Source organism: Grus americana, chromosome 1 (assembly GCF_028858705.1).
Source record: "Grus americana isolate bGruAme1 chromosome 1, bGruAme1.mat, whole genome shotgun sequence".
NCBI classification, from domain to species: Eukaryota; Metazoa; Chordata; class Aves; order Gruiformes; family Gruidae; genus Grus; species Grus americana.
The window spans coordinates 65,303,670-65,320,507 of NC_072852.1; the positions used below are offsets into that span (position 1 = coordinate 65,303,670).

Here is a 16,838-nt window from a genome sequence, read left to right on the forward strand (position 1 = left end):
ATAGTCCCCCGCTGATGCCTCCCCGGAAAGTTTTCCTCAGTCTCCCCCGGTGAACAAAAGGGAGAAGGGGGGGCAGAAGGCGGGAGGACAATTTATTTTAGTAAGATGCGCCGCGATGCTTGTGTCAAAAGCTGTCTCTTTGGAGTTGGGCGCTTGGCTTCTGAGCGTGTGGCACTGAGATTGCCTGGGGAAGAACGTTTAGGAGTCACTAGCACGGCTAAGAAGATGAGGCCGTGGCTGGACGCTCCGGGGCACTTGAGCCGGCTCTCGGAGGTATTGCCAACGTGACGCGAGGAGGGAGCCGGGCACGGCTGACGCCAGAACCTGGCCCGGCAGCCCCGGCTCTCTGCGGGGGCCCGACGGTGCCCGTGACGCGGGGGCGGGGGCGTGGCGCGGTAGGGCGTGGCGGCGGGGGGGGCGTGGCGGCGGGTGCGGCGCGACGATTGGCGGGCGGGTGGCGGGGCGTGGCGGGGGGCGGCCGAGAGTTTCCCACAATGCCCCGCTGCAGTGCGGCCGCTGATGGATGCTGCGCGGCCGCGCTGCCATTTGCAGCCGCCGCGGCTCGCAGCGCGTCCCGCGGCCCCGGGAGCAGCGGCCCCCCGGCCACCGCCGCCGCCCCCCAGCGCCTCCAGCCGCTGGCCACCACCCGTCTGCCCCCTCCTCCTTCTCGGCCCCGCTGCCCCGCCGCAATGAACCCCCCCGCCGCAGCCAGCGGGGAGGAGACGGGGGCGGCCGGTGGGGGCGGCTGCCGGGGGGCCGAGGGTGGTGGGGAGGCGGCGGGTGCCGCCGGGGTCCCGGAGGAGCCGGGGCTGTCAGCGGCGGAGGAGTCGCTGGAGGAGAAGCTGCGGAGCCTCACCTTCAGGAAGCAGGTGTCCTACAGGTGGGTGCCGGGCGGGCGGGGCCGGCTCCGGGCGCCCTCGGTGCCCGTCTCGGGGGAACTTTTCGGGCACGGGATGCCCGCGGGTGGGAAGGCGGCAGGCGGGGTCCGGTGGCGGTGCGGCCGGGCAGCGGCGTGAGGGCAGCACCCTGGAGCTTGAGGGGGCTTTTCCTTCATCCCGAAGCCTAAAAGAGCCCCCCACCAGATCGGCATTCTGTTAAGCCAGCGACCTGCCCCCAGCCCCGCCGCTACCGTCAGGTTTGCGGTGTTCCTCCGGCACGGTAGCGCCGGGGCGGGTGGGGAGGGGGACGGTGTACGTGGGTGAACTTCAGAGTTACTCAGAGATACAACCAGGGATCGTGCCCGGCTGCCGGAGGAATAGGTCCGTCTTTACCCTTTGCCCTTGCCATAAAAGCACGGCCGCCCGTGTTCCCGGCGCCTCCAAACGCTCGCAAAAGGGATCGGAAAAACCCTTCTGGTGGCATCGCTGCTCCCGAGAGGGGTTTCTCGGTGAGAAGTCTCACGGAGTGCGGGTCTCCTCTCCCTACCCGCTCCCCACCCGTGCCGGCAGCCGTTGCGTAAGCCCCAGCGGTTGACAAGATAGGTGGGCTGCTGTGCCCGACGCCCCCACGCGTGGCTGAGGGCCGTGAGTGGGCAGCTACCGGGGTGCCATATGACATGCCATAACTAAAGCAGGGTGCTACTTTCATAACCAGGGTCTTGTATTTTTTATGGCTGTGCATTTATCGCACATCTCTGATGGCAAATAAATGGATTTCTTCCTTCCGTAAATACAGCTGTGTGAAGGGACTGGCGGTGGGGCTTCTCTGCTTTTCTGTTGCCGCCTAGGATCTGCTAATGATCAGCAGCTGCTGAAAGCAATTGCTGTCTGAGAAGCTTCATGCCAACAAGTTCTTGAGTCTTACCTAATTCTGGCTTCTTTCTGGCTGCAAAGCCCCGGTGGAGGCAGCACACCATCGGTAACCAGTATGCTAGTCTGCTTAGGGATGAGCCCTCTTAACCGGGAGGGCAGAAAACACAGAACTGCTACTTATTTCACCCCTGCAAGGAAAGAGTGCCTCGAGCTCTAGGTAAATTAGCTGCAGAATCTCCCCAGACATGTAATACTTTTTTTTTTTTTGACCTGCTGTCAATTTACATCTGAGATAGTTTAGTAATGGTTTGAGTCTCTGCATGCGGTGGGGCTTAAAGCTGGTGTAATTAAACGCTCTTCATAGCTGAAGTTTTATATAAGACTTCATGTATGCAAGGAGACTTCCCCACAAGGGCTGATGGTCTCGCTGGTGAGTGTGAAGTTTGGGATGATTCATACTACGTTCAGTAAGGTGAGCGATGTGAAAAGGAGAACTTACCAGACACCTAAAGAGCATTACATCAGTCATCACTCGGCACTTTTGCATCTCTATCCTGACAGTTTTCCCAGCGCGTGCCACTTAGGGGCAAGTTGTCTATTGCAGGTAAAGGCAGATTCTGTAGGTGGGCTGTTGAAGTGACTGCTAATGGGACCGGTTTGATAACGCGTCTGCTCTTGGTACAGAAGGCATGGGGCTTGCAATAAATCTTGGAGGTGCTTCTAATCAGGCTATACATTTTCATTTTTATTGCATTAGTTTGGGCATTTTCCCCTTTTGGGGAGGGATATTAAAATCTGTTTATAATGTCCTGTTTTTTAGATCATCTAGAAGTGTGTTAAAGATGTGGCTATTCTTGAAGCTTTCGACATGGTCTATGTTTGTGAGGGTTTCATAATAAACACTCGTAGGAGGAAAAGTTGGGTTTATTTCTCTTCTTCCTCCTGCTTCTCCTTTCCTTCGTCTAGGCAAACGTATAGCAAGTGTTGAACTTCTAGATATAAAAGCCTTTCTTAAGCATCTCTTGATGCATATTACTCATTCTATGTGACTTAGGATATGTGTGAGAAAGTACATTTTCTTTGCATCCTTGGATTTCCACACCTTTTCTTCTTTGGGAGCTGGTTTCCTACAGGTAATGTGCACTCCCTCATTTATCCATAATGAGAACAATCTGAGTAGATAGAGTAGAAGACTTCCACAAAGGACCTCCACTGTGCTCTCCACACCCCATACCCCCCAGGCTCCTTAAATTGCTACCATTTCTCTCAGTAAATTATGGTGCTGAAATACCTTTGTAAATGTAAATGACTATTATATGCAGGAAAATCTATTTATGCTGGCACTTGGACTCCCTTATCCGCTAGTATGATAGAAGTTATTCAAGGCATCATACAGACTTTCAAACAGCTCATTTAGGAGTCCCTATGCAGGTGCATTACACTGACATACACCCATATATCTGTATTTATACAAGCAGAAAAGAACACCACAGTTGGAACTTGCTTAAAATAATAAAGATTCATGAAAATGCATGTAAAAAATTCCATTGGTGGCAACCGAAGGAATGAAACAGGTGGCTGAAAAAGAGGCCAAAGTATTGTCGCCAAGGAAAAAAGGAAGAAGAAAAATATTTCCTGTAACAATTTTATGTTAGTCACTCCCTATTATGAAACTGTGGTTTGCCTGAATCTGACTTAAAGTATTATCTTTTTTCCCCCTCTTTTTGTTTGTTGCTAAAGAGCAACTGTTTTCATCGTAATGCACATCTAATTAGGTGATGACATAGTTGTTGCATACAAATAATGTGTTGGTTTCTCTAGAATTGTACCAAAACCACAAGGAACGTAGTTCAGAAAACAATGTTTTGTACTGATGTGGCCAGTGGCTTACAATGCAGGAACTGTTGTATTAAACATGTCGTGAATTTGTGTGGCAAATACCTACGTGGGCATGTTTGTCTCTCATATTGAACCATCAGGAGGAAAAGCTTGCTTTAAATAATACTGGTGCGTCTCATAGGGAGCCCCGCAACCCCCTTGACCTTGCCGTGTTCCCAGCTGTACCCACCTTGCACCGATGTTCACAAAGCTCGTTGTCTGCACCGAAAGCTCATCATTCCGTTAAGAGTAGATGTTTGCTTGCTGTTTTCTTTCTAGTAATATGCCGTAATTATGTATACGTACGCAGTGGGGATATGCCACTTATCCGTGCTTGCGCGTGAGCTAATGGGTTTAAAGCGTGTCTGTTTCTGTGCGTGTGTACGTGCTGCCAACACACATCTCTTAAGTGGATCTTAATTTGCAGACGGGGCGCCTGCCCTGCCTGATGTAATCGGGGTGCTGCCGCCGGCGCCCAGGTGGTGGGTACCGCCGGTCCTGCCAGCGATGCGGGGCTGGCCAGGGAGGGAAGGGCCGCCCCGCAATGGGAAGCGTGGGTCCCTTGGGGAGGGGTGCCTCGCAGAGCCGGTCCCTGTGCAGACTGAATGAGAGGTCAGGGAAATGGTGTCCCTTTTCAGCCTCGTGCACTTAAACGAGGCCAGCCGACTCGATAGTTGGATGCTCGCATCAGAATGCCAACAGATAAGCAGTAGTTTTTAGGGCTCTTTTTTTTTTTTACCCTACAAATATGGGACTAAGTTTCTTAAAGACGGTTTGGCTTTTCTCTGCTTAAATTCTGAACTATGGGCTCACAAAATGAAAAATGTAAAAATGTTCTTTTTTTTTTTTTTTAAATAAACCGCTAGAACCAGAAGTTCAGTTTCCCACTCCACTGTGAAGAAATTGGCAAATAGGAGAAAAAAAGAAAAAAAAAAGATGAATTGAATAGGTACCCCTGCTAGAGAGAAATGCTCTCTACAGATTGGTTCTTAGAAATGTAAGGGGTAAATACTACTCTAGACCCAGCAGAATATTTATAAGACATTGTGACACAAAGCTACTGGGTAAATTTTTCTTTCCTTTTAATATTTATTATTTTGTCACTGCAAAGTTCTGTGAGGAACCTAATGGTCTCTTTTAGCTAAAGTAGAGATTAAAGTAGCTTTCCCAAAGGAATTCTTGAAATAAAGAGAAATTCAGACTATACCAAAGAGACTCTCAAGAATATTTCTGCAACAAAAAACTACAGCTAGAGAAAACTGTGGAAATAAAGCTCTATCCAGCAGGTTTTCTGCAGGTGTTTGCAGCTCTGGAAACTTATCTGAAATGCAGTCTTGTCACTTAATTGTTTAAGCTTAGAGAAATAGTAAAAGATTAAAAAAACCCCCACAACCCAAACATCCCCCCTCCGCCCAAAAAAACCCCAAACAACAAACACAACAAAAATCAAACCGACTAAAACAATCAAGAATCCAAATGGGTTTTAATTTCTTATTAATTATTATTTAGAAATCCAGGGGATCTTGATTAGTGGCACTGGAAATAAAAAATATGGTTGTAAGTTTTAATGGTCCTGTTGTGAGAGCGCAAGTGGCGTTTGGCAAACGCTTGTCACTAGGGAATAGTTTATGTAGAGAAATGTAGTTTCATTTTGACCAAGTGGAGAAATCCTGCCCGATGCAGCGGGTGGCAGGCAGGCTTTAGGATTCTTGCTTGTACGTGGCTCAGGGATTTCCAAAAGCGGGGCCATAACGAATCGTCTCGGAGTCCCGCGCCGCTAACAGGCAGCGGGTTGGCGGCTTGGTTAATCTTTGGGTGAGGTGGCTTGGCTGAGCGGGAAACCACGTGTTTCGCTTCTAGTGATGGAAGAGGCTGGAGGCGCTGGTTTTCTTAACTCACCGTGTCCATCGGCTGTCCAGTTCCGCTCAGAAATGTCGCTGTCTAAAATAGGTGACCTAAGTTTCCTTTGCTGTCGTTTCCAACTTGGCAAACGAGTCTGTTCGGGACGTGCTTTGCGTGCTTCTTCTGCGAGCAGAAGTGAAGAATCAAGCTGGCTTCTCCTCCTGCACCACCAGCAACAACTGCTTATGTGTTGTGGCAAAAAGTAGCTGGAGTTGTAATTATGAGTGGGTTTTGTTACTGCATTTGAAGGGGGGAAAAAGTTATGGCAGGGAAATCCTGGGAAATCCCTGATTACACAAGTCTCGTCACTGTTGATGAGGATCTAAGTACCTGGTGCTACAGATGGGGCCTTAGACCAAAACAGAAATTTAAGGATAGGAAACATCCTCATTTGTTTTTGCTTCGGTTATTTATAGACATGATAATGATCATAAAACACACATCACTTCTCAGTAAATATTAAATAGAGACAGGATGGTAGAGGTGTCTCCTATTACTAAGACTTAATTATTTTATGAAATATGACAGCATTTACTAGTGTACTGTGAAGCATTATAAATAATTAAAGCCAAATGACATTTGTAAAAATGAAAACACCCAACACAAGCCTTTGATTTTTTTGATTGTGTTGATTTCTTTTACCTAACTTTCCTTGAATCTTAATACATCTTATTTCTATAAATGAGTGACGTGGTTCTGCATGAAAACGATGGATGGATTTTTATCTTCTACCAAATGTCAAGAAAATAATTCTTGCTCTCCAGCCTAATCTCGGAAGATCTGCTTGCAACTGTCTTTGTTAAGAGTTTCGGCTATGTACTGTACAGAGTTACCACCCACTCGCATAACAGTGATGACTTAAGTTACTTTGCCACCCAAAACATCCATCACCATTTTATCATTTTCTCCCAAAGGATATCACTGGACAATTTGGTACATGAAGGGGCCTTCATGAAGCTTTTTCATTTATAAGGCTTTGAGGTGGAAGTTCCGTGTTGGAGCACAATGCAGAAAAAGGCTAGGATAGTTCAGAAACAAGAATAATACCGTGGGACAGCCAGGTTGACAGTTAAAGCTCCCTCCTGACTTTGAGATGTGGCTGCAAGTCTGGCCACCGACACATCTAGGTCACACAAAGTAAAAGGACTGTCTTTGAATTTAGAACATGTCTTATGTTCTCCCTTTTGTATCTCAAGTTAGCAGTACTTTACGAAAGACACGTTGTGAATGATAACTCTGGGTAAAGATACGCATGAGCTGCAATGGAATTACGTACGTACTCAGAAGGAGATAAATGCACCGGTGATTTGAAAGTCGGAGCCTGTGTGAGTGCATAGTAAAGTTGTTGTGTAGCTCAGACTTGTACACTCAGACTGTCCTGGGACTGTTGCAGGTGGAAAATTTCATTGGGTGATAAACACTGAATCAGATGCCATGTAATTTTGATGGGGTGGAAAACCACTGTTGTTCTGGGTAGTCCTTTAGAATAAATGAGCAGGTGTCAGCTCTTCTTACCTGGGTCAGTCATGGGGCTGAAAAAATGATTTACTTGATGCTTCATCCGGCTTTTGATAGGTTCGGTTTTTATTTGGCAACTTGTCCAAGATGTTGGGAAGGTGATGCATATGTGCCACACTCTTCTGTGCTCTTCCTGCTTCTTTATTGGTAAATCCAGCACAGCCTGTGCATGAAACACTATCAGCCAAAGGATTTCCCAGATATTAAGGAAAAAAGGGAAAGAAGACAACAATGATCAGGCACAAGGGGCTCGCAGCTTTGTGGCAACCTCTTCTAGTTACAGAACTGATGATGAGGAACTTTGCCTTGGAATAAAACGGATGTGGGAAGTTTGAGCTCCTTTTTATGTCTCTCTCTCTCTGAAAAGTTGTTGTTTTCTTTTTTTAAAAAAAAAATCTCTGTATGTGGGAGTGATGCATTAAATCAACGATACTGTTCACCTGTATGCCCCCAGTGTCTGAACTTCCCCTCCACCTTGTGGTTTTTGAATGATTTGACCATTTGTCACTCTTAACAGAGAAAAGCTGTGTGGGATTGGGTGTATATGGAAATAAAACGCGTGAGAGTGCATTAAAAGACCACGTACGTGCATATGCACGTGTACAGAGTCTAGAGAAGCCTCCACGTGGGTTAGTGCTGGGTATGTGATGGCTGTGTATGGGTAAGGTGACATCACGGTGAGTAACTTCAGGGTGAGGGAAGGTGTATGACAGGACATGGGCATGGAGGACTGCATGTCTTGCAGGTTGTAGCTATGTGGGAAAACCATCTGTATTTTCTACTAAATTATTGCTGGACCTGTGTGGGCCGAGGAAAGCGTACCAGGGTGGGCTGAGTGTTCGGGAGCCTCAGTGCACACTCTGTAGAAATGCCCGGGAATGTGAGATGAAGGGATGTCATTATGTTGATAATGCCAGTGTATGGCGTGCGTTTTTTTCTCCCTTTATTTAACTGTCCTTTCTTTGGATGTAATACATATTTATGCATATAAAATATTAATGTGTTTGCTCATTGCTGAAGGTCTTAGGTCTGACGGAAAGTGCCGTGCCAAGAGCTGAGCTTGCAGGCCCATCTAAAGCCACCAGGTCTCTCTGGTTTCATTTCTCCTTTCTGTCTGTACTGTACTCTTTATTTCCCTTTTCCTGCTTCTCTCGGTGTGGACGTGCTGGCCTGTGGGTAGAACTGCTTCCCTGGTGCCCATGTTGTGCCAGCCCTTGAATTCTTCCTTAACCCTGTCTCTCGGGGTGCGGAGCTTCTGGTGAGGCCATCGCTGATGCACATGCAACGCCCTTTACGCTGCCAACAGGGAAGTTGATAGCATCTCAGCCAGCTCATAAAGGTGGTTTTTTTGGGGGTTTTTTTTTGCCTCCCTGGAAACTTGTCTTTTGCATTTTGCCTACAAATGAATTCAGGGAGGATTTTGTTGGTGAAGATTAAGATGCATGTGGTGCTCACGCCAGCACCACCTTGTCTAATATGTGGTGGCTGTCACGTGCCACAGGTTGGCTGTGATCCTGCACAGCCTCTCCTGTCCAGACTGTGCCTGAATCCTTCTCTGAAGATAACACTGAGCTTGGGGTGGCTGTGGTTAGAAAGCAAAGTGGGGTTTTTCACTTTAAATTTCACTAGAATTATTTCTTACTTACAAAAGACCTATCTTCATCTGCAGAGGAGACCCACAAATGGAGTAGGAGACAGTGCTGTGTCAAGGAAGGGGCTGTTTGCTGTTTTTAACATGAAACAAAAAAGTCTAATACTTGTCCATTATACTTTGTCTCATCTTTTTCCACCTGTAAGGCTGTAATCTGTAAGTGACAATATCTACCTAATGCAGGCAGTGTAGGACCTGATTCTTTGTAAATCCTCTTTGAGAAACAGAGACAAAGGAAGATAAAGCGACTTATTTAAGATGGCAGACGGAGTCTGTGTGACAAAGTGGGAATGGATCCTCAACCCTAGCTGTAAGAGTGAGGCCTCTCATCCAGCTTAAAAGGAGAGGGGAACAGAAGAGAATCGAAACTGCAACTTTCAAAGAAAACCTGAAAGTGGAGGGAGAAGCAGAGGACAGCTATGCCTGAATATTATAATTTCATGTTGTTTAGAGTACAATATACCCAAGTTTTGCCTCTCAATTATTTGTACATTGAGCAAACGGGAGGGTTTGTTTTTAAAGAGCTATGGTAACCTGAGGCTGGCACAGGGCATTAAGTGGCTCTTCTGAATGCCTCGGCACCTCCAACTACCTTACCAAGATGGCTCAGCATAAAGGTAGGTAAGGGATTGAGGGGGAACCGAAGGATCTATTAGCCGGTTCTGAGGAACCGATGGTCAGTAACTACTACCCTCTTGGCAAAGTAAGCTGGTGCAGGGCTGAGTCTGTCTGTACTCCGGGACTGAGCCTGCTATTTCCGCAGTACTTTCTACACTGCACTTTTTGAGGAAGCTTGGTGGTTTGAAATGCTTATGCTAGAAAAAGGCTTGGTGATGAGGTCCTGAACTCTTCAGTCCTGGATTTCCTTTCAAATGCAGCTCTGAATGGCACTACCAGAATCCCCTTCCATTTAACAGCCGTTTGAAAGCTTAGCTAACTTCAAAATTTACAGTTCATAGTGGGAAGCTGCTATTTTATCATCTGGTCTGTCTACCCTTTTTTTGAGGGGTTATGGCTTCCTTTTCTACCTAGAAAGTTTTCCAGCTCACTGGCCCTACAGACTCCCGAACGCTAATCCCCATTATTGTAGACAAATGGCCATGTAGTCGGAGAGAATGGAGGTGTCTAATTGTACTTAGGTTTGAGGCATAGTAACTTAACGCATCATTGCTCCTCCTGTGTACCTTTGTGGATAAACATGAGATATGAGAAGATGTAGGATGCTGCTCTCTCAGGCTGCCGAGCAATATGCCACCAGCAGTGAGTTTACTCATTGGCATTGGGGAATGTTGGTGTTGGCTGCCCTATAGCCTCAGGTAGGCTGTAGATGCATTGCAGACATAAATAATATTGGTGGCTTTGGCTGTCTGACTGTATATAAGAGCTCTTGATGGAGAGATGCCGGTTCCCTTTGAATGTCCAAGGACTCGGAGGAAGGCGTTTAGTGGTGAGAGATGTAGTTGTGCATGGTGGGAATGTGGTGGGTGAATACCTTGTCTTGCTTTACGTTATCCTCTTCAGATGGATACAACATTCTCCATTCCTCCCGCGCCATTACTAAGGAATGTATGTTTAATATGTAGGCCTAAAGTATGTCTGATCAGGGCTATATGATACACAAGTGTTTGGGGGTATGATCTGACATTTTTTACAGGAGGTGAAAGAAATTATCGTATTTAATCTAGACATAAGAAGCATTATGCTTATGTAGTACTCACATCAATATTTGTAGTTTCACTAACTTCAAAATATTTCAAAATTGTAAAATTTGTTTCAATATTTCTAATTTCTTTCAAGTGTTTCTGAGTTTAGCTTTTCATAAAAACAAACAGCAAAACCCCTAATAGCGGGATTATGTGCCTTCTAAATTGTATGACTCATCAGGAAGCTTGACCCACTGGGGAACATTTTCCAAGTGGGGCAGGGATTAAGCTTCAATTGCACAGATTCATCAAAGGTGATGAGCTGAACATCTTAGAATCCCTCTGTGCTCTAAAACTGCTCCCTGATGCTGTGTAATGTGCAGGAGAGGGGACTGCCTATGATGCTCTGAGAAGTGCCATGGGGTTTCTGGGCACCATAGGAGAGGGTGAGGAAGCAAAATGGCTTTGAAGCCTGTTAGCATTAAAAGATGATGAGAAAATACCTTCCTGTCATCACTTTATTTCATTAGGTTGCTAATGAGTTTCCTCTAGGGATGGTAATGGGGTAGTTCTTATGCTTTTATCCAATTAGTGAATGATCCCAGGAGTATATCCTTTTGTTGTGAAAACACGTAGAGTTTCATTCCAACTCAAGCACTGCATCCTGTAGGTTCTCTGAAGGCAATGAAATGCCATGTGTAGGTGCATGCTAGGCCAGGTCCTCGGTTATTAATTGCTGATGTTAGCCTGATTTATGGTTTCGAGATGATGCCCTAGAGGGCAATGGACTCTCCTGTGAAAGTAAGTGAAATGCCAAAGACGTGAATAAAGTTTCATTATGAGTTTTGAGGTTAGCTGTAAGTTGAGACATTGAGAGAATTTAGATAGGAAACAAAAGAAAAGTGCCTTTGATGCTATTGCCTTAAGGGATATCCAGTACCAGTGTCTTGCCGGCTTTTTGTGCTCGCACTCTAGTCACCTCCAGGTTTTAGCCTGATTTAAAATGACATTGAAGAAGGAATTAGCAGCAGTACCCATGCAGCTGTCACGTTTGGTTGTGGGTGGTCTTTCATTAGTAAGAAGAACTTAGCTATTGTTTATTTTTCATTTTTGTCTCTGCAGGTAGCCAACAGTTGCAACTGTCACTTTGCTTGCAGGGCAGTATATTTGGCTTTGGAGCAGGTAGTTTCTTTGTTTTGTCCCTGGCCACTTTTTACGGTGATAAAGAAACCCAGAAATTCTGAGTTGTGCTTTCTCCCCTTTCATTCTGTATTTTGCCTTTGCTGCCCTACCTTCCTGCCAAGACACCGGTGCTCTGTGTGGGTTTATGTACCTGGGGCCGTGTGCTGCACGGTGCAACGAACAAAGAACATGCAAGTGCATAAACACTGGGTGTCACGTTCTACGAGGTTAGATTTAAGTTATTGAGCTTCCTCCAACAGTTTCTTCCTGCCTCCAAGGCTAGTGTGAGCTTTATAGTCCATTGCTGCATCTCTGATTCTTTACTATCAATATGTTTTCGTTAAGCTGCTTCCTTTAGATTTGCAGTACTGGAGTCTTTCAAGCCCTGCGGTGGCAGACTATGTTGCAGTGGTTGCAAAGTGGTTATATACGTGTTTTATGTGCAATTGGATATAAAAATGGAGACCACTTTTGGACTTCTCCTGCCAATGTAATGTAAACCTTTGGCAAAAAGGAGAAGGCACCAGTTGCCGCCTTCAGTTTTTCAGCTTTTCTTTTTTTTTCCAGCTTTTTCGGGTGTTGAAGGAATGCTGAAAAGTGCTCGACAAGCCCTGCTGGTGCGTAACAAACAGTGCTGGAGTACGGTCACAGTGGCTTGGATACAGAGTAGTGTTGTGATGCTTGTGCGGACTCTCTTTTGGTCTTGCGAATCTTGATTCGAACTGGATGGCAAATGGCAAAACAATGTTTTTCATTTCCTTGAGTCTTATGTGGGCCATGTCATCATTTGACAAATGTGTTATGATCCAGGGTGAACAGCGAAATTACTGAGGGCTGGGTTACCTGATCTCTGCCTTGTCAGCTCGTCATTTCTCTTCTTTCAGCAGCCCGTGGGAGGGATGACCAATGTTGGCTGTGATGCTGGGGCAGTTACGAACTGGACTGAGACCAATATAGCAGTTAAGATGCCTCCTTGCAAAGCTTATGTGGTGTTTAGAAACTGCTAACATGTTTGGCAGTCTAACAATTCTCCATTTGAAAGGGAGAAAACCCATAACTTTTAGCAGGAATGGCTGTGGACAGTCTGGCCTGGAAGACTTTGGTGCCCTCCGAAGGGAGGGCTGGCTGGAGCACAGCTTTTCTGCTTTCCGGAGAGGATACTGCATGTCTTTTCCTCTGGGAACAGCCGGGGCTCTCCCAGCCCACAGCAAGCTTCTGTCCAGACACCTCTTGGGGATGTGATGGCCATCAGCAACATAAGCCGAGCATTACACATGTTCATTTGTTCAAGCCTGTGGGCAGTTTCAAGCTGGAAGCACTCTGAGAAATGCTCTCCAGGGCAGGATGGACCCAGAGAGCTTGTGTGTAAACTTTCCCCTTAATGAATGTGTTTCAGAAAAGCCTTTTCTCTCATTTCTTTTCTTTTTATTTTGAATGGATTAAATTCTGCTTTTTTTTTTTTTTTTTTGAAAGACACAAAGCTAAGCTACCTCTGATGGCTGTAGCTGGAAGATATCTTTAGTATGACACAAATATTTTTAATTTCCTCATATGTAGTCACCCAGAGTCACCTATTCGAGATCAAGTAATGCATTCTTCCCAATTTGCACCTCACATCTGGTGAAAATGTGAGAGATCAGATAACAGGGAATTTAAAAGAAAAGCCTCCTCTAATCCTTTGGTGGAGCAATATGGTCTGTTCTCCCTAATCTTTGGATTGTGCAATAAACTCTTCTGTCCCTACCCCTACCTCCATAGTGCCGAAAGGAAACCAACCAAATGTAATTCTGCCATCAGCTCTGATGGGAGCGTGAAAATATCCTCAACCTTCCCATATGATAGCTGCTTACATTTCCAATTCCCCTTTTTTTTTTTTTTTGGAAGGAAAAACTTTGAGCTTGGTGTTCATGCTAGTACCTGGTCTTGTACTGAATACAAATAAAACAAGCATACAAAGTGAATACAGACAAAGAATAAGGCACAGCTGCTGAACCCCGGTGTGGGGGCTCCTCCTTTTCACAGCTCCTGCTGTCCCTCTGCGGGAACAGAGGACACAATGGCTGATTTTGGAGGGGGATGGAAGGAAGGGGGGGAGCTGAACTGTGGCTGTGAAAGTGCTGGGTTCATTCCTCCTCGCTTCCTAATCGCTAAGGGCTGTTGTTTGCTCGGAGAGTTGTGGCGCAGGCAGCGGCAGGGAAAGCTTTCATCACGCTGATTATGCCTCTGTCCTGACTTAGCAGAAAAAGAAGGTAATTCACTTTCTTTTCAGTCTTTGGCCTTTATCCTGAGATTACTCATGTCTTTTGCTTCCTGAAAATCGGAGATCATCCTCTTTCACCCTTGAAGTGCCAAGATACCAGATGGCCTTGCCTTTCTGCCACCATTGACCTTATTTTGCTATCCCCTGCAGCTGTGCATCTTCCTAAGTGAAAGCTGCAGCTGACTGTCTCCTGGAGGATGTGGATGTGGGCCTGCAGTTGGGTCTGGAAGCTCTGGCGTGTGCCTGCTTCTCCCATCTGCTTGTGTTTGAGGGAGTTGGAGGTCATAAAAAGAAGTTTTGATCATTTTGGCCCCAGTCAGGCTTTTGGACCCTTCAGATGACCAGGCATTTCCAGTGGGTCACCAGTAATTAAGAGATGAGGAAAGGAAGGGAGGGTGGGAAGTGCTTAGGGTGCACTAGGTTATGCTTTATAACAGTAATTTTTCCAAGCTTGAAACGGACCATTAGGGATGTGAAACATGAGAGAAAGAAAAAGAGGAAGAAATAAGCTGGAGTGGAAAATCGTAACCCAACTTTCCCTCGATTTGATCCAAAGGCTGAAAAAGGAAAGATGTGAATTCCCCTCCAGTTGGAGAAGCAGCCTGCTCTTTCAAAAGGCTGTTCCCTGGCAAGTCAGTTCTACCACCTACTCCTGCTGGCAACGTGGGGATCGTGGCCAGGAAGCGTGGGGCTCTCCCAGGTCTCGCTGTGGCCGAGCCCTGCCCGGGCAGTTGCCCCCACTCCCTGCACGGTAGCCCCTTCCCCAGCCGCCCCCGCCCGAGCATCCAGCGGGAGCTTTTTGTTTCTGATTCAGACACTCTGCAAACGGTGTCACAATTTGTCAGGTGCCGAGAGTGATATTTGCTTGATGGAAATGTTGGCCCTATTGTGAATCAATCCAAACAGCTTTTCACAGCAAGGTTGTAAGACAATGAGGCGAATTTACTACGCAGGCAGACAAAGCGGCTTCTATTATGTGTGAAAACACAAATAATAGGAGGATAAATGCAAAATGAGAACGTCTTAGCATTAGGCGGTCGCAGGCACAACAGTGCGCGTCAGCGTCTGACTCGAGCGACAGAGGTGTACAAACAAGGCGGTGGTGGGAACAAGCAGGTACGGTGCGCCTGGGGGGCTCGTGCCCAACGAGGCTGAGCTGTGGGTGCGTGCAAAAACACGAGAAAGATGTCAAAGACATTCTGTGGAGGGTCTGCTCAAACAGAGCAGCAATAGGAAAATATATGATTGTTCCTTAAGATAAAGTGACCTTTCACTCATTCGAAACTATGAGGTAATACTTGTGAAGGGACCACAACATATGCGTTTCCTTGTAATTCCAGTCTTGTATAGTGGAGGAGGGCGGCTGGAAAATTTCCAGTGGAACGTTTTTATTTTTAGAATTTTGGCATAATATTTTCCAACTGAAATATTCTGGGGAAGATGCTGATTTTTTTTTTTGTTTTTCCAAAAAACTAGATAAGCAACACATATTCATTTTAATTCTGATGTAGAATAATATGAATAATATGAATGTAGAACAATTACAATACTATAATTCCTTGGAATTTTTTCATGCTGTGTTCTTTTTTTTTTTTAAACTCTGATTCAGAAGAGAAAAGTTACTTTGTTTTGATTTGAAATACGAGAATTTCTCAAAGCATGGAAATGCGGAGTTCTAGCAAGTGAAAGTTGTTATTTGGTAGCATCTGTGAAACTATCTTGGCCACGATTAATTTTCCATGACAGAAATGTGTTGTAATAACCCCATTTAGTGTTAATCAGCCCTATGATACTTAACCTCTTCTGAAGGACCAGAGACTGACTGAACGTGGAAGATGAATTGTCCCCTGACTGCTAGCAGGAGCTGCTTGATGTCATGATTAAAGTATATTATCAGGGTAATATTGGGTAGTGGATGGCCATCCACATTTTGATAGCTAAATAGGGAGGTCATTCTCCAGGGACGTCTGAAAGCTGAATGTACATCAAGTGTATGGTTGGTGGTGGTGGGTTTTTTTCCTTTCCTTTTCTCTCTGAGTATATTCTATGCCTGGGATTATACCTCTGCAGTTACTGGCAGAATGCACCTGGTTAATGAAAACCCAAGTAGTCACTTACTGGACACTAACTCTTGTCTTTTACACAGAGAATGAAAGTGATCTCTGATGTTAGGGCTGAAAAGACATCTGTTCTCAGGAAGTGTTTACCCGCTCTTTAGCTGTTTCTGCTGCTCCTTTCTGACCCATGGAGCAGTCAGATCAGCATTTACCCTCTCTCATGGAGGGGTACCAAGGTGGTGGATCCTGGCTGGATGGTGGTCTCTCCCACCATGCTCTGGTCGTTGGGTTTGCACCACAGTGCGCTTGGGCCAACAGGGTGAGAGTTTTGTAGAAGTCAAATTTCTATGAGATTTGGCTCTCAGGACTGAGGCGCTCCCATCCAACTAATCTGGGCAGTGGAGAAAGATGGAGCCAGCGTATTTTTCATGGCTACATGTGGAGCGTTGATGGCCATCTTCTGTTCAAGGCCGAAGGGTGTTGGTAACTACAGCCCCGAAAGGGATATAAATAATAGACAAAATAGCGAGCCAGCATTTGTTATAAGAAATTATGTCTGGGCAACGGATTGCTGACTAGTCAAAGAACAGTGTCTGCTTGTACTGGTTTTGCTGTTCCCGACATCTGACTCCCACAGGATTTAAGATCTTTCTTGGGAAGAGACCATGTAAGTGTGCAGTTCTTGCCATTAAGACTAATGCATTTCCTTCTAATGGCTCTGCTGTGATGAATCAGTCCCTGCGTGGACGCCTTGATGGTGGGTGTCACTTCTTACTGGCTCTGGAAAAATTGCGAGTACTGATACGTGTGAAGAAGTCAATATGATGAGGAGAAGAATTATTCTTGAAGGATAATTTTGGGCTGGGGAGGCTACCTTCCCTTGATATCCTCAACAGTCATTAGCAAGTGAGAGTGTCTTCTCCAGAGGACCATTTTGCCAGCCTAATTTAGGCTCTGGCTCCAAATTGTCCTCTGGAAGAGCCCATCTCTATCGAC

General features: G+C 46.0%; 1 protein-coding gene across 8 annotated transcripts in view; it reads left to right on the forward strand.

Annotated features, from left to right (window-relative positions):
• Window positions 1–517: 517 nt before the first annotated feature.
• Window positions 518–16,838, forward strand: part of DGKI (diacylglycerol kinase iota) — a 230,807-nt gene continuing 214,486 nt past the window's right edge. For 5 of the 8 annotated variants that reach the window (XM_054808326.1, XM_054808350.1, XM_054808335.1 and 2 more), the window contains exon 1: window positions 518–880. In XM_054808326.1, the coding sequence (XP_054664301.1) occupies window positions 524–880 (357 nt within the window). In that variant the 5' untranslated portion in view covers window positions 518–523. Of the gene's footprint in view, window positions 881–8,266; window positions 8,389–16,838 lie in introns of those variants that run through there. The other 3 variants (XM_054808342.1, XM_054808367.1, XM_054808382.1) reach the window with 2 other exon arrangements.